The sequence below is a fragment of the Peromyscus eremicus genome, chromosome 8a (assembly GCF_949786415.1).
Source record: "Peromyscus eremicus chromosome 8a, PerEre_H2_v1, whole genome shotgun sequence".
NCBI classification, from domain to species: Eukaryota; Metazoa; Chordata; class Mammalia; order Rodentia; family Cricetidae; genus Peromyscus; species Peromyscus eremicus.
The window spans coordinates 97,307,026-97,330,708 of record NC_081423.1 but is presented as its reverse complement, the minus strand read 5'-3'; the positions used below and the strand labels follow the sequence as shown (position 1 = coordinate 97,330,708).

Below are 23,683 nucleotides of genomic sequence, written 5' to 3'. Positions count from 1 at the left end.
TTGGTCATACAGATAGCACAGAGGTCATTTGGTCTGTTAGCCACCTCTGGTCTGGGTTGGGGGAGCTTGGGGGAACCTCTGGCTATCAGGGCCATTTAGATTACTAGTCACCTCCAGTCCTGGTTGTAGGAGCTTGACATGACCTGGCCCAACAGATGACACAGATCACCAGACTGCTAATCACTTCCGATTCTAAGCTTTCTGGATGGAAGAACAGGTTTTTCATCTTTCCCGCTGGAAAGACAATCCTGTATGTTTAACATTCCTGGTTTCTCTGGAGATCTGTGGGTGCAAGGACCTCTGTGCTATGCTCCCAACAGGCGCTCAAGATTTGAATGACAGGCTAGCATGTTGGTTAGGTTGAAAGGTGCTAAAGCAGACGGTGGGGCTGTCGTCGTGGTCATCGTCTTCATCGTCACTTCAAAGCAAATGTGGCAGGATTGAGACAGAGTTCCCGGGGAGAAAACTGACAGCCAGCTGTGTGTTTGAGCGTCTCGGAGGTGTGAAAGCCTGAGCTACCACCACACGCACACCAATAGTGTGAAAGGAGTGAATGATACCATGGTGTAGGCGAAAAGCACTACGTTTGTCTTAGGAGGAAGCAGTGACTTCTTCAGAGTATGCTGTGCGCATTTCTCCCCTGAAAGAATGGACTCAGCCCAGGGCCCCATCAAAGGCCACGTGTGGCTGATGGAGTCACAGCACCAGCCCAGAGCCTGTCATACCTGAGAAGCCAGCTTGAGCAGCAGGTACAGCAAGCAAGAGCACACATTTTTCTGCCACTCAGGCAAGGGCAAGCCTGCCCCACCTCGCCCACTGGGGCCAGGAGGTGCACAGAAGACACCGTGGAAGCACTGGAGTGCCCACAGGTGGTGGTGGGGGATGGCTGCATGGCTTATGGAGGACTAGATGGGCTGGCTAGTGTCTCCTATCCATGCAACTATATCTAATGTTGCTGTTCTGAAGAAACAACTGATATAAGCCATGGGATCTTTTTTTTTTTTTTTTGGTTTTTCGAGACAGGGTTTCTCTGTGTAGCTTTGCGCCTTTCCTGGGACTCACTTGGTAGCCCAGGCTGGCCTCGAACTCACAGAGATCCACCTGGCTCTGCCTCCCGAGTGCTGGGATTAAAGGCGTGCGCCACCACTGCCCGGCCCATGGGATCTTTTACCCTGTGTTGATTGTTGCTAACATTTTCTTTTTTTGAAACAATGTCTCATTCTGTAGCCCAGGCTGGCCTGGAACACACTATGTAGACAAAGGTAACCTGGATCTCACAGAGATCCACCTGCCTCTTCCTCCCAAAGGCTAGCATTAAGGGTGTGCCCCCCCCCCAGGCCACCACACCCACCTAAGTGTTACTTTCTTAAAATGTCATATTCTTCTGTCCATGTTTACAAACCAAGCCAGAATTGCCTCGTTACAGGTTGTTAGTCAAGAAAGTGTCTGAGGCCCCACAAACCACACTACCACACAGCTCTCGGCTGCATGCCAGAACCAGATGTGACGGTCCCATTGCTGAAGACACCACACGCTTTGGTTCAGGACATCAAGAAATCATGCTGCGACTAAGCTAATTCAGAAGCTCTCTTTCTATTGTCTGGCGTTCATAGTGCCAGAAAGCACTATATAGATTGCTAGAGAGTGGTCTCTGACAGACCTTTTCCATTCTGCACCCTGTGAGCTACACTGCCAACCATACCAGGCAAGATGTCTCCTCTTATGTTTCTTTTCTTTTCTTTTTTTTTTCTTTTTTTTTTTTTTTTGGAGCTGAGGATCGAACCCAGGGCCTTGAGCTTGCTAGGCAAGCACTCTACCACTGAGCTAAATCCCCAACCCCTCCACTTATGTAATAGTAGCACAGCTACTGTGGGTGCACCAATTGCTTTCTGAATGGATTTAGGATTGCTTCACAGAAGACTCACGTCTGGTACTGTAAGTCAGGAAAGCCTTTGGATGAAGACATCATCGGCCCCAGTGGGGAAGCAACTACTATATTGTTTTATTAAATGAATGCAATGCACCTTTCAAAATGCCTTCTGATCATTTGTGTTTATGCCTGTGGAATTGCTACTGTTTGCCTTAGACATGGGGGAAAACTTTTTCCCCCCACAGAAGTTGGGAGTTACCTTGGAGACTTGTAATTGGTCAAGCTGTGAGGGTAAGTGACAGTTGCTGTGGCCCAGTGGCCCAATGCTCAGCCTTAAGTGGAAGAAAACAATCAGGCATCTGTATTACCCTATCTAAAACTCAAGGAATTCTGCAGAAGGAAGGTGGAAAAAAAATGTAAGAGCTGAAGGAAGGGGTGGAGTGTCACAGTTATTTACTCCCAACTGAAACATTCCTTCCTGAAGAGAGGAGGGAAATCCATGAGACAGGAAACTAACAAAATATACAAGGCTCAAGTTCCCCCAAACTGGCAAGACTTGGGAAGTTCAGGAAGGTACAAGACTCCCAAGGTTCCTTTCCAAGAGTGCAAGGAGTGAACAATTGCTGGTACAGAGGAGACACTCTTCAGTAGAGTTGCCAGCCACTGGGCAGGGCGCTCCAGGGAGGCTCCTTTTGTGGTTTGTCATCCATGATGAGTCGGGCAATTGGTGGTGCAGATGCCCGAGAGTCACTCACCCTCCTCTAAGGAACCCTTTCCCTGTGTACCATAACTCCAATGAAGTCATTAGTTCTCAAAAGTGGAATTGGAGAGAACAGTTTCTTCAGTCTGTTGTCGGTGCCCTGTGTGGGGTGAACCGAAGTTTGCTCATAGCTCCTACAAAAGTCCACAGAACAACCCTGCTCTGCCGCTGCCACCCACGGAGCAGCGCAGAACTGTGTGTGTGTGTGTGTGTGTGTGTGTGTGTGTGTGTGTGTGTGGTTTGTTTTTCAAGACAGAGTTTCTCTGTGTAGCTCTGGTTATCCTGGAACTCATTCTGTGGAACAGGCTGGCCTTGAACTCACAAGAAATCTGCCTGCCTCTGCTGGGATTAAAGACATGCACCATCACAGCCAGGGTGGGGGTAGGGGTGGGGAGTGGAGGGGTGGGGGGTGGAGGGGTGTCCGGGAGTGGACTCAGCACTCATCACAGTGATGACACTAAGGGGCACCCTGAGCTACAGGCTCTGAGAGGGAGGAAGTGTGCACTGTGGTAACAGTGAGAGTTGCCCTGAAGAACGGAAATTGACTTCAGACAGGAGGGTATCCCAGCTGGAGAGCTGGGGAGATGGGAGACAAACACACCCATGCAACTTGTACCAGGACAGAAAATGGATCTATAATGCTGAGCCTTGGGCCACCTGAGGGTCATGGGCCCGGAAGCCGGCTAGGGGACATGTGTGGATCACTGGAACAAATTAAGCAAGACTAACTATCTGTGTCATTTCTAGCTGTGTGGCTTGCCATGGGAGACAAAAACATCATGGGCCTTGTCCTCCAGGCAGGAAGAGTCCTGTAGCCACAAGCGAGGAAGATGTGGCTTCTATAAACACCTGGCAGGAAGCCAGAAGCGATTTCCCTGTGGCCATGAGCTTCTGGCGGTTTATTACTCATTTTGGCAAGGCTGAGCCGCTAAACAGGTGTCATTTAACACTTCAGAGTGCTGGTGCACACCAACAGGCATGCTGTCAGCGTCTGCGCCAGATCTCCAACCATCACAGACATTCCATGTCCCTGTGCAACCCCGGACCTATGGCACCTCCAAATAGGGTGAAGGGACTAAACCATTCGCCTGGGGCAAAACGTGAGACGTCAGCTGAGTGCGGTGGCACATACCTTTAATCCCTGTATTTGGGAGGCAGAAGTGGGCAGACCTCTGTGAGTTCAAGTCTAGCCTGGTCTCCATAGCCAATTTCAGGCTAGCCAGGACTACACAGTGAGACCCTGTCTCAAAAACAAAACAATGAAAACAAACAAAGAAACAAACAAACAAACCCTTAAGAGAAGGCAAAAAGCTCAACCATCCAGGTAAAAGTTTAATGTAATATTTTTAGAAAATATGACCAATAAACTATGGCCCATGGAGTAATTACCTAGTTTTGTGAATAAAACTTTATTGACCTCAGGTCTGAGGTTAGAGTAAGAGGGAGACAAGGAATGTAAACATCACCATGGATTTGCTCTTTATTTACCGTTTTGATAGTCTGAGCATTGTGGGGGTTTGCACTGATGTTGGGAATGTTATAATAAAGCATTGCACATCTTGGTTACTGAGTTGACACCCCCTCTTGCCTCCAGCTTAGCACCCACCTTACTCTTATATTTTTGGTTGTGAGCCTAGCCTTGACCGGCTGAGCCATCTCTTCAGCCCATGCCCACCCTCCACAAAACACCTGTTCTCCACTGCCTGACCCGAGAAGCCCTGGGAGTCTAGATCCGCAGCAGGTATGTATGCTTTTCCAGTGTATGCTGTTCCAAAGGTGGGGAGAAGGGCTGAGAAAGGTATCCGTTACAACTCCTGCTGATGGGCCACAGTCTAAAGCATCTTCAGGGAAGGTGGAAATGGAGACAGAGGAGTGATAGGCAGGTCTTGACCCCTGCTGAGATACAGAAGACACAGTCAGCCTCAAGGTGTTGTGGAGTATCCACCAGAGAAGACTGCTAGGACATGGGTTTAAGCCAATAGAAGAAAGTCTTTATTTGCCAGTCATTGGCTACATTGGGTGTTCGGGTTCCCAGTACAGCACTGAGTCTTTCTCAGGGTGAGCTTTTAAAACACAAAAACCATGTTCTTGACATACTTCAGTTAACAAGAACAGTTGGCCAGAAGGAAAACTACAGAAGCCAAAAAGCAAGGTTGGTACATTAGAGATTTTCCCAGAACTATGGACTTTGATTTTTTGTTGTTGTTGTTTTTGTTTTTGTTTTCATTTTGGATGGAAAATGTTTTCATTTTGGCAGGTGGTACTGTTTATGTGTTGTTTTATGGCCTGAATAGGACTTCCATCATGGAGTCAGTTGTGCTAAAGTCTGGGAGCCTACTAAGGTATGTTACAAAGGGAGGCGGAAAGGCAAGGCGTGACAGAGAAGGAAGCAGGACAGCACCCTGCTGGTCACACACCCAGCCTCCCTTCACTCAGGATCTGAGTGGTCCTCGCACTCACACTGCGAGAGTTCTTCAGTCCTTGTATCAACTCTTTACAATGTGCTAGGTATCAGGTGTTGCAAGTCTTTCTCTGTCCTGCCAGCCAGCTCCCAAATCATGACATGGAGACTTATTATTATTGTTATTATAATACTTATTATTATTAATTATGAAAGCTTGACTGATAGCTTAGGCTTGTTTCTAACTAGCTCTTATAACTTAAATTAACCCATATCTTGAAAACACACCTAACATGACTGTAAATTTGATTGTTATAGATGACAAACTACTAACCTGTATTTCTTTATTATCCTAAATAGCTTTCAAGGACCAAAAAGTTACATTTTCAAGTGAGCTGCATAAGTATAATACCTTAAACAAGAAATAGAAACATATAATACAGTATAACAAAAATAACCTTAACTTTGTATCATTTTACAAAAATCCATATCAATGTTAAATATTTGAGACTAGTGGTTGTTAAAAGTAAACTCAACAATTACTTTTTTTAAAATCTCATTTCTATATTATATCCCCCCTTTTCCCTTTAGAAAGAGATTCCAGAATCTCCTTTGTTCAGTTGTTTTTCTGACCATGACCAATAACAATTTATGTTCACTCCTCCAAACAATGACCCACCAAATGACCAAAAACCACCCACCCCACCTCTTGGAATGTGAGTGTTGTATTCTCTAGGCTGCTTCCTGTTGTCTGGGGGTGCTGGTATCTTTAGGGGATCCTGAGAAAATTGGGATAATGGTCAAGTCCTGGGAGAGTTAGCTGTATCATTTTTTTGTCCAGTCTCTATGTAATGGGAAAGTGCAAGGCTTAACTGAAGTCCTGGCTGGAGTAGTTTGTGAGGCAGGACCATCTCAGCCAGCAGCCTTGAAGCTGTTCTGGATGCAAAACTCTGAGGAAACTGTAACAGAGGCACTCTGAGAGGCTGCATCACCTGGGCCACTCATTTTCATTGGTGTCTGGTCTCCTTGTTCTGTCTTGTAGTTTTTTAAGGTTTATTTCTTTATGTCTGTAGCCAGGATTTTCAGGGGGTCTCCCCCAATCAAATCTGATCTCTATCAACCTTGAATGAATCCACAGCCTTTTGTTTTCTGTGGAAACAAAAGTATAACCTCTTCCCAATGTAACATATTTTTTGACTTCCATTTTGAAGTTAGGACATTTTAAAAATATATAGGTTGGTTTAATTTAGTAGCTTTTATAATCCAGTGTCTCTCAGCAGCTGATGTTTGCTCATCAGCAATCAAAAAATTGAAAGTCGAACTCGAGAGGCAGAGGCAGGCGGATTTCTGTGAGTTCGAGGCCAGCCTGGACTACAGAGTGAGTTCCAGGAAAGTGCAAAGCTACACAGAGAAACCCTGTCTTGAAACCCCCCCCCCCCAAAAAAAAATGAAAGTCAATACAACACCATACAGGATCCAGATTCTTGGTGTATTTTCCATTTTTATGCATGCAGCTTATCCTTTTTATATTTTTATTTTTTCTTTAAAGACTTTATATTACTATTTATAAACTATTTTTCTATGACTATACCCATTTTCTTTTCATTTTTAAGCCTATACACATTATTTTAAAACACTATAACCTATTTAGAGGTTCTTCCTGTCTGGGTCTGCTTTACTGTGTATCTATAACCTTTTCTGTATGGATGAACAAAACTTAAACTGCCAAGCAGCTTAGCTAATGGCCTGTTAGTGGCTCAACTCTGCAGACAGTGGCCGGGAGATGCGTCTCTGTACTGAGGCCTTCATGAAAGACTGCAGGACTAGGAAGCTGAGTTTGGCTCTGTTTTTGTGTTTGAAACCTTTTTTTAAAAAGCTTTCTCAGGTCTTATGTGGAAATACATGACTCCATGTTGGATGCCATTGAAGGATGCTCCTTTGTTACAAGTCTTTCACTATCCTGCCTGCCAGCTCCCAAATCACAACACGGAGACTTATTATTAATTATGAAAGCTTGGCCAATAGCTTAGGCTTGTTTCTAACTATCTCTTATAACTTAAATTAACCTATATGTTTTAATCTACATTCTTTTATCTGACTTGGTTACCTTTACTTTGTAATGTCCATACTGCTTGCTCTGTGTCCTAGCATATCCCCCTTCTTCTTCCCAGCATGCTCTCTGCCCCGAAAACCTGCCTAGCTATTGGCCATTCAGCTTTTTATTAAACCAATCTGAGTGACACATCTTCAGTATACAAAATTATGCACAACCATCAGGCATGCATTAAACACCAGAGACACAAAGGTGTGATACCCAGATAATCTAAGCTTGGTGAAGTCACACATGAAGTCTAATGTAGAGTGTGCGCAGGAGGGACATTGTACAGAGGGTGTTATGGATGCAGAAAAGAGGCAGCACCTGGCTTAGTACAGAGTTCAAGACCAGCTCTCTGGAACTCAATTAGCTGTGTCCCAAGGAATGAGCAGGAATAAGACAGGTATGAGTGTGGGTGTGGAAGGATGCTCCAGGCAGAGAGAGGCATTGGCAAAAGCAGGAGGTGAGATGCTTTGGGAGGAAACAAGGAGTGGGGGTGAATGCGGGGTGGTGAGGAAGGTCAGTGAAGCTGCCAGAGACTGATGTTCAGAGGAACAGCCAAGGGCTAGGGGTAGAGGACTGGGCCCTCGGGGCAGGATGAAGGCAGCCCCAGTTCTCCTGAACTGGTGCATGTCCTCTCCCAGATTTCCTTCCAGGAAAAGTGCGACAGAGACTTTATAATGCTCTGGAGTGCCCAACGTGCCAGGAAGGACCTCAACCAGGGCATCCTGAAAAGCCAGCCCGCTCCTTTGGTGGAGGGATGGGTGAAAGGCTCTATTCCAGGCTGTGGCCTTCTGGTCTCAACTCCCTCCCTTTGTCTATCTATGGGAATGGGATGATGGGATGCCAATAGCATCTCTTGATCCTTCTTGGACCCTTGACTCTGGCCAAACTTGAAGTAACATTACAAAAACAAAGCCCGGTTGGGTGTGGGGGCGCATGCCTTTAATCCCAGCACTTGGGAGACGAGGCAGGAAGATCTCTGAGTTTGTCTGCAGAGTGAATTCCAGGATAGACAGGACTACACAGAGAAACCCTGTCTCAACACAACACAACACAACAGAACAAAACAAAGGGTAAACTGCTTGGGTGTGAGTCTAGGCTTCCCAAGCATTTTGTCTGTGTGACCTTGGGCAGTCCTCCTAACCTCTCATCCCTCAGTTTCCTCATTGTGCTGTGGGGATGATTAATATGTTATGAGGATTAAATGCTAATATGCTCTTCATATTTCATTTTCTAGAAACATGGCTGGCACTAGGCAAGTGTTCCTTAAAAGCAGAATTCCTTGGCTGATGAGTTGGCTCAGCAGGTAGACGTACTTCCTGCCAAGTCTCATGACCTGGGTTTGATCCCCAGGACCCACAAGATGGAAGCGTAGAACCAACTCAGGCAAAACTGTGCTCTGACCTCCACGCATGTACCATGGTGTGTGCACACACACACAGACACACATAAATGGTAATTTAAATAAAGCTATCTATCTGTCTGTCTGTCTGTCTATCTATCTATCTATCTAGACTGTTCAGCCTTGGCTGTTCTGAACTTATGTAGATCAGCTTGGCCTCAAACTCACAGACATCCACCTGCCTCTGTCTCCCAAAAGTTGAGATTAAAGGCATGTGCTGCCACATCTGGCCAATCTTTTTATATGGAATAATACAGAATATGAAAAACATTTTTTTTTTTTTTTGAGACAAGGTTTCTCTGTGTAACCCTGGCTGTCCTGGAACTCACTCTGTAGCCCAGGCTGGCCTCGAACTCACAGAGATCCATCTGCCTCTGCCTCCCAAGTGCTTGGATTAAAGGTGTGAGCCGCCACCGCCCGGTGAAAAGCCTTTTTCTTTTTAAAAATTTTTATTGTTTTAACAAGTGTGTGTGTGTGTGTGTGTGTGTGTGTGTGTACAGGGGTGCAGGTGACCTCAGAGTGTGGAATTTCCAGGTGTTGGTGTTACTGGCTTTCATGAGCCAAGCAACATGGGTGCTGGGAACTGAACTCAGGGCCTCTGGAAAAGCAGGAAGCATAGTGCTCTTAACCACTGAGCCATCTCTCTAACCCTGCCCACCAAACACTCCTAAAAATGAAGTAACCTAGGGATTCTACTCTTTCTTTTCTCTTTCTTTCTTTTCTTTCTTTCTTTCTTCCTTTCTTTCTTCTCTCTTTCTTCTTTCTTTCTTTCTTTCTTTCTTTCTTTCTTTCTTTCTTTCTTTCTTCTTTCTTTCTTTCTTTCTCTCTTTCTTTTTCTCCAACAAGATCTATTTAGCCCTGACAAGCTTGTAGACCAGGCTGGCCTCAACTTCCTGACTACCGTGATTACATCTGGCACCACAGCATGTAGTGGTAAACTTGTTCACCCCGCACTCAGCACTAGGGGAGGGGAGAGGCAGGAGGATCAGATGGTCAAGGCCAGTCTCAGCCACACTGACTTGGAGGCCAGCCTTATTACATGAGAGCCTGTTTCACAACAAGATGAAGCAAAACATGTAAAACCAACCCAAACCAAAGATTTCCATTAGAAACTCACCCACCGACAGATGCAGCTCAGGGGTAGGGCCGGTGTGGGGTGGGGTAAAGCTAAGCCCTAACTTTTGTATCTCCCTCTCCATCAAAGAAATTTACCAAGTCTGAGAGCAGGAACTGGAGAATTTAAAGGTGTAGGTGGCATTCCAGAGTGAGTTCCCACCCTGGCTTCTTCACCTGGAGTGGGAATGGAGTGGGAGGAAGACACAGTCATTCTAGAACTCTTGCTGACCTCACGACACTGTGAGTCCCCTTCTATGATACAGAGTTAAATTGACATTAATATATTCACACTTCCCTACTGGATACAGTATAATTCATGCACAGTGATTTTTTGCTGTGCTGGAGGTTGAACCCAGGGCTTTGAGCACGCCAGAAAAGCGCTCTCCCACGGAGTGACATCCTCAGGTGGGTACCTGTATCATGTGCACCGAACACATGGAAGTAATTAGAAGACCCATTTCCTCCAATATGATTTTTACCCTCTGAGACATGTTCTTCTGTGAAGTGGTGTGCTAAGCCATGGCCAAAGGGACCTCAACATTTTGTTTTATTGGCTTGAGGACGCTCCCTCTAGTGATAACACATGGAGTCCCCAAATAAGGAATCCTCAAACGAAGAACAACTGTTTCAGAAAGTAAAAGATACAAATTTTCGGATGTGTGTCCCAGGGTACCATGGCTTCTCACAAACTATCCTTTAGCTACATGTCCTAGGGGATCTGGGGGGTAGAAGTGGAGGCGTTGGCAAAGCAGCTCCCTACAGGAAGCAGCAATCCTCCTGCCTCAGCCTCCTGAATGCTAGAATTACAGGTGTGATCCACCACATGCCCTGCTGGCTCTCTTCCTGATCCAGGAGGAATGACAGGTGGGAAGGCATGATCGAGGCCTTAGGGATAAGGAAAGCCTCTCTCCTCAATACAGAGGACGAGTTTCATAGCCTTGCCCCCTACAGGAACAGCAGCCCATGGGAAATAGGTCAGAAGCTGAGGGAAGACTCCAGGTAGAAAGGCTACCTCTCCATCACAGCCAAGCCTTGCTCAGAAGTGTCACAGGACGGCACCTCAGGAGACCTTCAAAGCACAACATTGCTCTCCTCACCCCGAAAAGGGGTGCCTCAAAGAGAAAACAGAGTTACTAACTTCCCTGGGTACAGACAGGGCAGGGGTTGAATTCCCAAGTGCCCTCGTGGTGGGGTACCGCCTAGTCTGGCTGTCAGCTGCCTTGCCCTAGGGGGTTTTCTCTTTCTTATGACCTTTATCAGTTCGTGGATCATTAACTTGGTGGAGGCCTTTCTTTAAACCGGTAGGAACTGTGGCTGGCTGAGTCTGGAAATTCAGAGTGCTTTCCTAATGGACAGGAACCCTCAATTTGGGGGGCAGGGGGTGAGTAGGGTCCCTTAGCAGGGGCCTGTACTGGCCTTGAATGAAGCTACACTGCACAGAATTCCAGGCCTCTCATTGGGCAAGTTAGATTACAAAAGCCTGGGTGTCCACAGCCAGCCCCAGGTGAGTGGAGTGGGCTCATCAGGGTGGGGGGCAGGGAACCGCTTTCACAAATCATGAAGATGAGGGTGGGAGGTGTAGATTGCCCCCGCCCCCATCCACAGCCCTCTGTGCTGCCAACCACCACTGACTGGAGACACTCTGCTCTAGTGAGGTCAGCTGCTCTGCCCACCACCTCTCACCTGGACCTCCGTCCTCGGCCCACTGGTCCTGCATCTAAGACAGGGCTGGGCTCCTCAGCCCTAACCTTCCGGTCCCCAGATAAGCTAGAACTCTGACCAACTCTCCAGGGTCACTCACTTCACAGAAGGGCACCTGGAGAGAGAAGCCGCTTGGCTCAAGTCTTGCCTAGTGTGAGGCTTCACAGCCTTTGAAGACAGTGGGAAGCAACAAGTATGAGCCTGAGAAGCAAGGCCAAGGGTTGCCGACGGAGTAGGGAGCGGGTAGCGCGTAAGCAGGATTTTGGTTTCTGAAGGACATAGGCTATCCCCATCCCTAGGGCACCTCCAGTCTGGTTCAGGTCAACTTTCCAGGCAGGCTGCAATGGCATCCAGACCGGGTTGGGAAGCAGGTGACCCACCCACTTCTATCCTGGCCACAGGGGAGCACGCCAGGGCACACCACCCTCTCAGCACTCCTGCTCAGCCAGTACGTAGCTAACTTTATTGGCAGCCAGCCTGGGCCGGCGGGCGGGCACTGCCTATGCCTCGGGGTACTGCTTGAGTGTGAGCGAGGCCCCGCTGCTGACCATGACCGCGGGGTACAGGGGCTCCAGGAAGGAGGTGAGGAAGCGGTAGAGCAGGCTCACACCGCCCGCCACGCCGTAGAAGGACAGGCAGCCGGCGCCGAAGTCCAGCTCCACTCCGAGCGTGTGGTGGTAGCAGCCATGCAGCACCGTCTGCGTGTTGTTGTGCCACACGGAGAACTTGAGCGAGTCCCACTCCAGACACCACGAGTAGGGGTTGCGGCCCAGCAGGTAGACGATGTTGCGACGTGAGCGACTGCCCAGCAGCGGAGGGCTGTGGCGGTAGGTGACACCCAGGCACATCCACGAGTTGGACACCTCGGCCTCCCAGTAGTGACAGCCCTCGGACAGGCCCGGGCAGCACAGCACCTGGGGCCACTGCTTGAAGCCCACTAAAGGGGTGTTGGTGGTCGAGGGCTCCAGCAGGATGCCCAAGTTCAACACTGAGTGCGTTTCCTTGAACAAGAACAGCTCCTCGTTGGCCGTGGCGGGGTCGAAGTTCAGGTTGCAGTAACCTGGGGTAGGAGATGAAGGCACAAGGGAGCCAGGGTTATTCTTCCCAGGGCAGAGTGCTAGCAAGGAGCAGGTACAAAGGACTCAGACTGCTTCCAGCCGGCTTCCAGCCCAGGTTCCTAGAAGTGGCACCCTCTCTACCTACTGGTTTATTTTTATTTATTTTATTTTTGTGCTTCTGAGCCCAGCTTAGCCCAGGGTGACCTTGAACTTGCTGCTGCTGCCCTGCCTCAGTCTCCCCAGTGCTAGATTACAGACATGAGCCGCCACACTACTCCTTAAAATAGCTCAGTTTAGCCAGCTCTCGGGAGGCAGAGGCAGGTGAATCTCTGATTTCGAGCCAGCCTGGTTTACAGAGTGAGTTCCAGGACAGCCAGGGCTACACAGAGAAACCCTGTCTCCAACCCCCCGCCCTGCCAAAACAAAGCCCAGCTCAGCTGAGGCTGTACCAGACAGCCTGGAGGAGTAAGACCCTGGGCAACCCCCCCAACCCACCCCCGAAAGATTCCTAACGTAATCACCTTTCTTATTTGTTCAGGAACGAGACTGGAGGAGGGGAAGGGTTCCTGGCCGAGATGACCCACAGGTCAAAGATGTTCCCTATCTGACCTCAATATCTCAGAAGCCTTGGGATTTGGTCCTAGGGCCAAGGCCAGGGAAAGGGCCTATAGGGATGTCAAACCTGGAGTTGGAGGAATAAATAAGGCCTACTCCAGTTGACTTGGCTAATCCCCCAGGGAAGTTGGCAGCCACCCCAATGAGGGCAGGAGTCATGACACACAAGGCCCAGAGAGCCACAGAAGAGCTGCCTTTGAGGTAGAAACAGACAGGGTCTCCCTCTCTTCCTATCAGGGCCTTGAGCCCAGGCTAAGTCTGAGGTCCCCAGTCTGCAGTGAGAGGTTGGGAAAGAAAAAAGGAGGTGCTTCGGAAGCAGGTGGGGCAGGGAAGGCACAGCCCCCAAGGGTCCCTCTCCTTTTCCCCTCCCCCAGGTTGGCCTCTGGTTTGAGAACTCACGCTGGAGTAGTGTTTTCCTGTCCACAGCTCGGGGCAGCACCTCGTAGCAGTTTATCTTGATGCCTGGGGGATGGAGAAGCTTTGCTGAGGACCCCCTTACATCCCAGCATCCTTCCTGAGAGGGGGTTGGCCAATCCCAGAGCCCATGTGACCCGGGAGGGGTGCACACAGGCAGGCAGGGCTCCACAGTCACTGCCCCGTGGGGAGGTGCCACTCGCAAGCGACAAGACGCAGACTTCTCAGAGACTGACCCTTCAAGAGCAGCTGGTTGATGAAGCTACGACCTATGTCCATCAGCCGGGTGCGGAGCTGGGCCAGGGTCTCTGGCAGCTGAAGGAAGCTCTGTGTCTCCTCACAGTTGGCGCCGATCAAGGGTTCCATGCAGGCCGGGATGTGCTTGAGTCTGGGGAAGTCCTGTTATGCAGAAAGGGGCTGCTAGTACCCCTGTAGCCACGGCTCAGGCACCTGCCAGGGGCGCCTCCATGGGCAGGTGGAAGAGATGTTGCCCATTTTCAAACATGCGCATCTGTCTCCTCCTAGTTGTTTGGATAGGGTGTTGATGGTGGTCTGGCTGCTGGAGAAAACAGCTGGAGGAATTCAGTTGAACCTTTAATTGCTCAGAAAGATCATTGCCAAGTTCATCCTGTTGTCCAGAGATGGACAAGGGAAGAATGATCTTTGACATCTGTCCAGGAGTATGAGGGCAATTTAAGGAAGGAGATCCATGTTAGGAGGTCCCAGGCATAGGGCTTGGTCCCTGTGCATAGAGACAGTCGCTGCCACTATCTGGTCAGCCACCCTGCCTGGCACTTCCCCATGCCTACATTCACCTCCCACCCCCACCTTGCAGTAACATCAGACCATGGCTAGGGAGGAAAATGAATTTCAATACATGGACTGGCTTGACCTCACTTCTGGCTGTGGTTTTGGGGGGGATTATTTTACATACACCGAGTCCTAGGGCACTCCCCATCTTCTCCTGGGACTCCAAAGCAGGGAAGTGAAGGGAGAGAACTGATCTCTGCAGGCAGTACAGGAAAAGCAGCGGGTGTTGGTGAGAGCTCAGGATGCTGACCTGGGGCTCTCCCAGTCAGAGAAGTGGGCAAGGCAATGCAGATTCACACCCTGATCACTTTGTCCCAGGTCTGGGTACGTGTGTGTGTGTGTGTGTGTGTGTGTGTGTGTGTGTGTGTGTGTGTGTAGTGGAGGGAAGAGGGAAGAGGGGTCTTGCCTGTAGGAACTGCTCATCGCTCCTGTTGGTGAGCAGGCTCTGGAGCCAGACGCTGTCCCCCTCCAACTTGAGGAGCCGGCTGTGGCTTTGCTGGATAGAGTTGCCCAGCTTTCTCAGGGCAGTCGCCTCCTCTTTCTCCACAAAATCCAAGACCTTTATCTGCAGCTGTTTAACCTCATGAAGGATCTCTGAGAAGCAGTTGTTCACCTCGTCTCGCACTGTCTGAATCAGTTTCTGGGGTGGGTGTGTAGGGGGACATCCTTGAATTCCAATCCTACACCCAACTCTCCTGGTCCAAAACCAAGCCAGGCATCCCCTCCCTCCCCATGATCCCATGCAGTTTCTGGGAGGTCCCATGAGCTACCAGGACGCCTTACCGAGAGAAAGCTTACTCGTCCCTGGTGCTTCTGGCTGTCAGAGGCGATGATGAGCATCTGGTTTTCCACATTGGCCTGAATCTTCCGAACTTCCACCTGGAAAGTGTGGTGGTAAGGGCAGAAGCGAGTGAGGGGCAGAGGAAGAGCCAATCCAGGAAGAGATAAACCCCTTGTATTCACAGGCTTCTGTGAGCCTAAGACCGGGGCTGAAGGGCAGATGTCCTGTCATTTATGCTGGCTTTTGTGTAGTGCATTCCCGCTGAGCTCCTGGCCTGGCTCCAGAAAGTAGCACCTAGCCCTAATCCTTCCTTTGTTTAACCACACTTTTTGTTTCTCTTATCGCCCTATGTGAATCTTGTCTGAGAGTCAAGGATCAGAGAGTCTCCCAAGGATCAAAGGCCTATGCAAAACTTGGTTCAGGAAACCCGGAAAATTGTGGTACCTGAGAAATCAAGTAATTTGCACTTGGCATTTTGTCTCTGGGAGCTCCTCTGGGGTTGCTTTGAAGGTGCGGAGATTAATTGGCTAAACTGTAAATAGAAAGAAATAAAAATGCCCTAGGCAAAGGGATAGTGCTTCAGTCCTTCAAGGCTGGACCCCCTTGCAGCCATGAAAGGCTAGATTCATTCTTAAGATGCCTCTGAGTCTTCTTTCCATGGATCCGCGTGAACCCACACACCCGTGTCGTGACACACAGCAACATTTTTGTTCTTTCACTGCCTCAGAATCTGCTTCCTCATTCATAGGAATCAGTTTCTTTGCTCCTAAAAGTGATGACCACAGGACTTCAGGACGCAGGAAGGGGCTGGGAAGGGTTCAATGGCTTGAGCTAGGTAGGAAGTGGTGAAACCACACTCCTGGATACCGGGGCCATGCTGCTTAGCTCCATTCGCCCACAGGTACTTGTATCAGAACAGGGAGAATAGTGCTTTGGCAAGTTCCTATAGGGAAGATGGTGCTGGCCAGCCTGTAAGCCCAGGCAGGGCTTCCTTCTTTTGAGAGGCTCACAGTGAAACAGCGGTCAGTTGAACTAAATTATGTGTTTAGTGATGCCATTGTTTTTGTTTTCTGATGTAAGTTCCTGTTCTTTTTTCTTTCTTTTTTTCTTTTTTTCTTTTTTTTTTTTGGTTTTTCAAGACAGGGTTTCTCTGTGTAACTTTGTGCCTTTCCTGGAACTTGCTCTGTAGACCAGGCTGGCCTCAGACTCACAGAGATCTGCCTGCCTCTGCCTCCCAGGTGCTGGGATTAAGGGCGTGCACCACCACCTCCCGGCCAAATTCCTGTTCTTACCAGACTGATGATGGTTGGTTATGTGAGGACAGCAGGGCTATCGAATGTACCTGATGGGCTAGCTAAAATCTAAGGAGCTCACGTCTTTAAAAAAAATACATACATATTAAAATTCAAAACCAGAAGAGCAAAAAATCAGGTGCTGAGGAAGTGTAGACAGGAGTATCTTCAACCTTATAGGGAGTTCAAGACCAGACTGCAGCCGGGCGGTGGTGGCGAACGCCTTTAATCCCAGCACTCAGGAGGCAGAGCCAGGCGGATCTCTGTGAGTTTGAGGCCAGCCTGGGCTACCAAGTGCGTTTCAGGAAAGGCACAAAGCTACACAGAGAAACCCTGTCTCGAAAAACCAAAAAAAAAAAAAAAAAAAAAAAAAAAAAAAAAAAAAAAAGACCAGACTGGGCTACTGGAGACCCTGCCCTTGAGAGGAAGGGGCTGGTAGGAACAGAAGAGAGAGGAGAGGAAGTTACCTTAAGCTGCAGTGTGTGTGTGTGTGTGTGTGTGTGTGTGTGTGTGTGTGTGTGTATACACATGTGTTTGTATGTGAGTCTATTTGTGTGGACAGGTGCATGTATATGTGGAAACCAGAGGTCAACATTAGGTATTTCCCTCAATCACTTGCTGCTGTATTTTCTTTCTTAAAAAAAAAAAAAGATGCTGTGAGACAGACCCAGGCAGATCTCTGTGAGTTCCAGGACAGCCTGGTCTACAGAGTGAGTTCCAGGACAGCCAGGGCTACACAGAGAAACCCTGTCTTGAAAAACCAATAAATATATTCATTGTATGTGTATGGGTGTTTTGCCTGCATGCATGCATGCATGCATGCATGGTGTCAGATCTGGAACTGGAGTTACAGAGGTTATGGTGCCTGGAGCTGAACCCAGGTCCTCTGGGAGGACAGTGTTCTTTTTTTTTCTTTTTTTTCTTTTTTTTTTTCTTTTTTTTTTTTTTTTTTTTTGGTTTTTCGAGACAGGGTTTCTCTGTGTAGCTTTGCGCCTTTCCTGGAACTCACTTGGTAGCCCAGGCTGGCCTCGAACTCACAGAGATCCACCTGGCTCTGCCTCCCGAGTGCTGGGACTAAAGGCGTGCACCACCACCGCCCAGCCGAGGACAATGTTCTTAAGTGCTGCATCTCTCTCCAGCCCTCCCCCTCTTTTTCTGTAGCAGGGTCTCTCACTGAACAGCTCATTGATTCAGCTAGACTAGCCAGCCGGCAAGCCTCTGCATCTCCAGTGTACCACCATGCCTGGCTGTTTGTACATGGGGGCTGAACTCAGGTTCTCACGCCTATAAAAACAAGCACTTTACTTACTGAGCCAGTTCCCCAGTCTGGTTTTTATTTGGGGGTGGCAGAGTTTATTTTATGTAGCCCGTAAAAGTTCAAGCTGACCTTGAACTTGGGGTCCTTTTGCCTAAGCCATTTAAGGGCTAGTGCTTCAGGTATGCCCAGTTTTTGTTTTATTTGATTATCATTTTTTTATGTGTATGGGTGTTTTTACCTAGATGTAATGTCTGTGCACCCTGTGTGTGCCTGCTGGTTGTGGAGATGTAAGCCACCATGTTGGTATTGGGAACAGAACCCAGGTCTTTTAGCCGCTGAAATGGGGTCCCACTCTGTAGGCCTAGTTGGCTTGAAACTAGCTACGTAGACCAGGCTAGCCTTAAACTCAAAGCCATCTTCCTGTTTCAGCCTCCTGAGTGTTGGAAACAGATTACAGGGGTGTATGCATTGTGTTTAAATCTTGATAATATTGAAATAAACTTTTTTTTTAAATGCTTGTTTTTACTTTCACAATAACCTGTTCCTGCGCAACCTGTCAGAAGGCTCATTTCTCAGAAGCTGGGCCAGCCGTGAGAGCCTTCACCTCCTTCTCTTGAGACTGCAGCGAACACAAGCATAGGGTCCTAGGAGTGTTGCTTAATGAAGTGGTCACAGGGTTCCCTCTAGTGAACTAGACATGGTGAAGGGTAGGGAAGACTGCTTCAGCTAAAACTAAAAGAAGACAATGGGAAGAGCTAGGAAGGAACTGATGTCTCTTCCGAGGAGTTATTTTTTAAACATTTTATCTGTTATTTTATGTGTATGGATGTTTTTTCTGCATGCACATGAGAGGGCTTCTGGTCCCCCTGGAACTGGAGCTACAGCTGTGAGCCGCCATGTGGGTGCTGGGAATCAAACCCAGGTCCTCTAGAAGAGCAGCCAGTGCTCTTAGCTGCTGAGCCATCTCTCCAGCTGCCCCTTCTATGGCTTCTTGAGAGAAGCAAGTCACAGTGGTTTCCTGGATACATCTTTAATGGAGACTGCTGTAAGCAACCTTTCCCACCCCGTCACCATCTTGTTCACTATAGATGGAGACTTCTGACATGCAGTTCTGCACTTTCCTTGTTAACCTAACCTCCTTCCTACACTGTAACACGACTCGTCATGCTAACAGCTGCCTAACTTAGAAAACTGAGTACTGTGGGGCATGTGTGCGTGCCAAGGCTCACATATGGATGTCGGGGCTCAGCTTTTTTTCACTCTTTTTTTTTTTTTTTTTTTGAGATAGGGTTTCTCTCCGTAGCCCTGGCTGACCTGGAACTCTCTCTGTAGACCAGACTGGCTTCAAACTCAGAGATCTGCCTGCCTCTGCCTCTCAAGTGCTGGGATTAAAGGTGTGCACTACCACCACCAGACCTTTTTTTTTTTTTTTTTGGAGACATAGTCTCACTATGTAGCTCTCTGGCTGTCCTGAAATTCACTATACTGTAGACCAGGCTGGCCTCTACTTCCCAAATGGTGGCATTAAAGGCATGCATCATCACAACCAGCTCTCCTTGCACTTAAATGCAGGTTCTGAGGATGGATCTTAGATCATCAGGAGAGAAAGCACCTTTACCCTCTGACCCATTTCACAGACCCTGCCTATCTGTCTTTTGAGACGGGTTCTCCTGTCGCTTACGTTGCCTGGGCTCTCAAACGCCTGCCTTCGAATCTCAAGTATTTGGTGCTGTTAAGCCTGGGTCGAGCTGTGTTCCCTTCCTCCAGGGAAATGTGCCAGCCTCCGAGAACCTGGAGCACCCGCCTCCTACCCCTCCTCACCTCCTTGCGGGCCGGTTCATCCTCCAGCGGGGTGGTGTCATGGTTCTTGTGCTCCTCCAGCAGGCAGGTTCCGCACACGCAGCTGCCCTCCGTGCGGCAGTACAGCTGCCGCAGCTTGCGGTGTTTACGGCACAAGCGGTTCTTGAGGTCCCACACGGGCTCCAGCAGCTGGTGGTCCTGGAACAACTGGTCCTCAAAGTGGCTGCGCAGGTGTTTCTCGCATAAGGAAGCCATGCATTGCAAGCATGACTTGACTGACCTCAGCTTTTGCGGGGAGCAGAAGTCACAGGGCACGTCTGTGGGGCCAGCCAGGTTCCACAAGGGCCCTGAGGTCTGGCCCTTGGCCTGGGTGAAGCAAGCCACCATCTCCCCAAGGATGACATTCTTGCAGAGGCGGGGCCTGGTGGGAAAGGTCTCTCTGCACTGGGGGCAATAGTATGTCTCCCCGATGGCAGCCTGGTGGTCCCAGAAACTCTGGAGGCAAGTCATGCAGAAGTTATGGCCACAGGCGGTGGTGACGGGGTTTCGGAACACCTCCAGGCAAATGGGACAGAGGACTTGTTCTTCCAACATGCATTGACTGCTGTTGCTCATCAGGAACTGCATTTGGGAAGCTCTGGAGGACTGGGAAGGGAGCTGCAAGGGGACTTGGTCCTGCCCTGATCCTGAGAAGACAGAGAAAAATCCAGGCATAGCAGGGGGTGGGGAGCAGGGCATGTCCCTTTGCACCAGGGACATGGTCTTGCACACCAGGGACGTGGTCTTTACGCCACAGGCCTGCTCCTTTTCACAGCATTTTTCTCTCAGAAGCGGCTGCCTGACCATGGGGTACCAGGGCTGTGTCATCAGCCAGTTTCCATGGGGATGGACATGAGAATCCTATTTCCTGGTCTCAGCCTCAGTTAGGGATAAGGCAGAGAAAGGGCAGAAGGAAGGACAGGGTGACACGGTGAAGGGGCCGTTTCCTTGGTACTCAGGAGGGGAGGTCAGAAACTTGAACTCACGTGAGACCTTCGGCATGTCAGCGAGAGTCCGATAGTTGCTGTCCTGTGCCAAGGAGGAAAGACCCACAGATACTCAGGTACCAAGACCTGGCCTGAACCTCACTCACCAGCTGCTGAGTGTCCCCCATCTGTCACCTCGTGTCCTACCTGGGGACTGATGATTGCCACCTTCTTACTTTTCCCTGTGGCTGCTGTTTCATGGTTTTCTTATCCAGATGCCCTTTCTTTGAGGATGGCCCAGGTCTTGCTGATGTCACAATTCAGGTGCAGCCAGCCCCTGCATCCTGCCTGTGATGTCATCAGGGCACAGGTGCGCCATGGGGCAGGCTGCAGCGCTGTGCAGTGCTGATGCATTTGACTTCCCCATGGATGGATTCTCAGCTCCGGAGACTCCGTCTCTTGTGGCAGAGTAGCTACTGGCAGCTAGGGTCACTTGCAGCTGACGTAGTATCTGCTCATATTTCTGACCAGAGAGGGAAAATGGCCAGTGAGCAGCAGGAGGGTCTTGGGAGCTTGTTTCTTCTCTCTGGAGTGTGATTCTTGTGAGTGTTAGCATTCCGAACTTCCCCTTGGGGACCCGCCCAGCGTCCTGATATCTTCTTACATAAAGCCCCCATTAAGAGGAAAAAACTCTCCTCCTCCTCCTCCTTCCTGTCTCTCTCTCCCTCTGTCTATCTCTGCAAGGTGCACACCTCCATGCTCTCTCTCTCCTCCCTTTCTCCCTTCCCTTCTCCCTTTCCCCTTTAATAATAAAACTTTCCATGTGGATGCCATGCCTGCACGGTGTGAGTAACTTTCCACCATGCCCTCTTGGCTACCGCTCGCATGGCGTGTTTCCTTGGCTCAAACCCTCCAAGGCCTCTCAAGCACTGTTTCACAACAGTGAGTGGAAAGGACAAGGCCTCTTTTTGCTCTAACATGCAATCCAAGCATTATCGGGTATTCTTCCTTCTCCTCTCCTCTTCTTCAAAGATTTATTTGTTTTTATATGTATGAGTGTTTTGTCTGCGTATGTGTATATGCACCATATGCATGCAGTTCCTGAGGAGGCCAGAAAAGGGCGTCAGATCCCCTAGAACTGGAGTTATAAATGATTATGAGTCACTGTGTGAGTGTTGGGAACTGGACCTAGGTCCTTTGCAAGAGCAGCTAATGCTCTTAACCATTGAGCCGTCTCTCCATCTCTCCAGCATCCACCTTTCCTCCTCTTCCTCTTCTCCATGCTGGTGATCACACCCAGAGCCTTACACACGCCAGGCAAATGCTATACCGTGGAGTGACATTCCCCAGCCTAGCCCCAAGCGTTATCTCGATGGGCGGTTCTGTCTGCTTTCACCTTGTTTCCATCCTGGGAAGGAGAAATCGGGGACTCGCAAGCTGAAGAGAGCTGCCATCACCCTGGTTTACTCGTCTCTTGAGTCTTATTTCCTGTCTTTCTGAACCCCACAGGAAAAAGCCTCTAAGGAATTTCGGTCTGTCTATCTGCCTCAGAACACCAGCCTGGCTCCTCTTGTTGTGCAGAAGAGGGGGAACAGAAGCTGGCCTCTCCTCATTGTGGGGGTTCAGAGGAAGCATTTCAGCATCTCTTCCTAATTATGGTGCCTACTGCAAGTTCTTTGTAGAAATCTTACACGAGACCAATGGAGTTCTTTTTCTTGGGGGTGCTGGGCGTCAAGCCCAGGGCCTGGTATGTATTAGACCCCAACTTTTCACACGCTGGGCCTTGAAAAGTTTCTGGACTCCCACTGACCAAAGATGCAGCATGCATTCAGGACCTTGTGGCAGCGCTCAGCTGCCTTGCCTTACGCAACTTCCCTGAGGTCTGCACACCCACCTCGTGCAGTTTGCTGGACACCTGTCATCGCCCCACAGAACCACAAACACTGTCTCACACACTTCGGCTCCGACTGGGTACTGTTGTATGTTGTGAACTGCAGTGTTTTGACTGTACATATGACGTTGTTTTGCTCTTATGGAAACAACATGGTTTAATTACAAAACCACAAAATTTTACTACTGCACTCCTCAGCATGTGTCAAATCAGGATTCCATTAGAGCGTGGTGTTGGGGTTTGAAATGGTGATCCTGTGCATGCTGGTTAAGCCCCCATCAGCTGAGGTATCTCTTCAGCACTCTTTTAGCTTCTATTTTGTGTAAGGGTGAATTTGCCCGGACTGGCCTTAAACTCATGGCATATCTAAAGATATCGTTAATTCCCTATCTTTCTGCTCTAGCCTCCCAAGTAGATGACGCTCGGGGTATGCTAGTCTTGGGCCCAGCTCCTCACCCCCGACCCTAGAGTATGTTTCACTGTGTTATCTGGCAGGATCATCATCCTGCCTTGGTTTCCAGTGTCTGGCACTTCAGGCATGGACAGATATGGCTGCCTTAGGATTTTTGTTTTGTTTTCCAAAGGGATTAAAAATAAAAGATTGCATTTGTTTTTATGCATAAAAACATTTTTGCCTGCATGTATTTCTGTGCACCACATTCCTGTAGAGGCCAGAAGAGGGCATGAGATTCCCTGTAACTGGATTCCAGATGGTTGTGAGGCACTATGTGCGTGGTGGAAATCAAACACGGGTCCAGTGGAAGAGCAGCCAGTGCTCTTAAGTGCTGAGCCATCTCTCTAGCCCCCATTATAGATTTTTTTCTTTCTTTCTTTCTTCCTTTCTTTCTTCCTTTCTTCCTTCCTTCCTTTCTTCCTTTCTTTCTTTCTTTCTCTCTCTTTCTTTTCTTTCTTTCTTTCTTTCTTCCATCCATCCTTTCTTTTCCTTCCTTCCTTCCTTCCTTCCTTCTTCCTTCCTTCCTTCCTTCCTTCCTTCCTTCCTTCCTTCCTTCTTTCTTTCTTTCTTTCTTCCTTCCATTCTTTCTTTTTTCTTCCTCCCTCTCTCCCTCCCTCCCTCCCTCCCTCCCTTTCTTTCTTTTTCTTTTTTCTTTTTTTAAGATTTATTTACTTAGTACAGTGTTCTGTCTGCATGTATGCATGCAGGCCAGAAGAGGGCACCAGATCTCATTACAGATGGTTGTGAGCCACCATGTGGACACTGGGAATTGAACCCAGAACCTTTAGAAGAGCAGCCAGTGCTCTTAATTGCTGAGCCATCTCTCCAGCCCCCAATAGTAGATTTTCAAAAAGGGAAAGCAACAAACAAAAAAACACAAATCAGGGGCTGGAGAGATGGCTCAGCACTTAAGAGCATTGTTTGCTCTTCCAGAAGACCTGGGTGGGCTCTCTGTACCCTCACAACTGGATGTAACGACAGTTCCAAAGGATCTGAT

The 23,683-nt window shown here is 48.8% G+C and overlaps 1 protein-coding gene and 1 long non-coding RNA gene across 2 annotated transcripts; one reads left to right on the top strand and one right to left on the bottom strand.

The window, feature by feature from the left end:
* Positions 1-11,792: 11,792 nt before the first annotated feature.
* On the bottom strand, positions 11,793-20,671 carry LOC131917931 (E3 ubiquitin/ISG15 ligase TRIM25-like). Its single transcript, XM_059272092.1, has 8 exons — positions 20,549-20,671; positions 20,402-20,444; positions 19,398-20,062; positions 15,029-15,124; positions 14,652-14,885; positions 13,672-13,834; positions 13,421-13,483; positions 11,793-12,408 (listed from the first exon to the last, which is right to left on the bottom strand). Exons 2-8 carry the CDS (start codon positions 20,415-20,417, stop codon positions 11,849-11,851), a joined length of 1,797 nt encoding a protein of 598 aa, XP_059128075.1. The 5' UTR covers positions 20,418-20,444; positions 20,549-20,671; the 3' UTR covers positions 11,793-11,848.
* Positions 20,644-22,414, top strand: LOC131917932 (uncharacterized). The gene is made up of 2 exons (XR_009380782.1): positions 20,644-20,943; positions 21,851-22,414. It is a non-coding gene; the product is annotated as an uncharacterized LOC131917932 (long non-coding RNA).
* Positions 22,415-23,683: the final 1,269 nt, after the last annotated feature.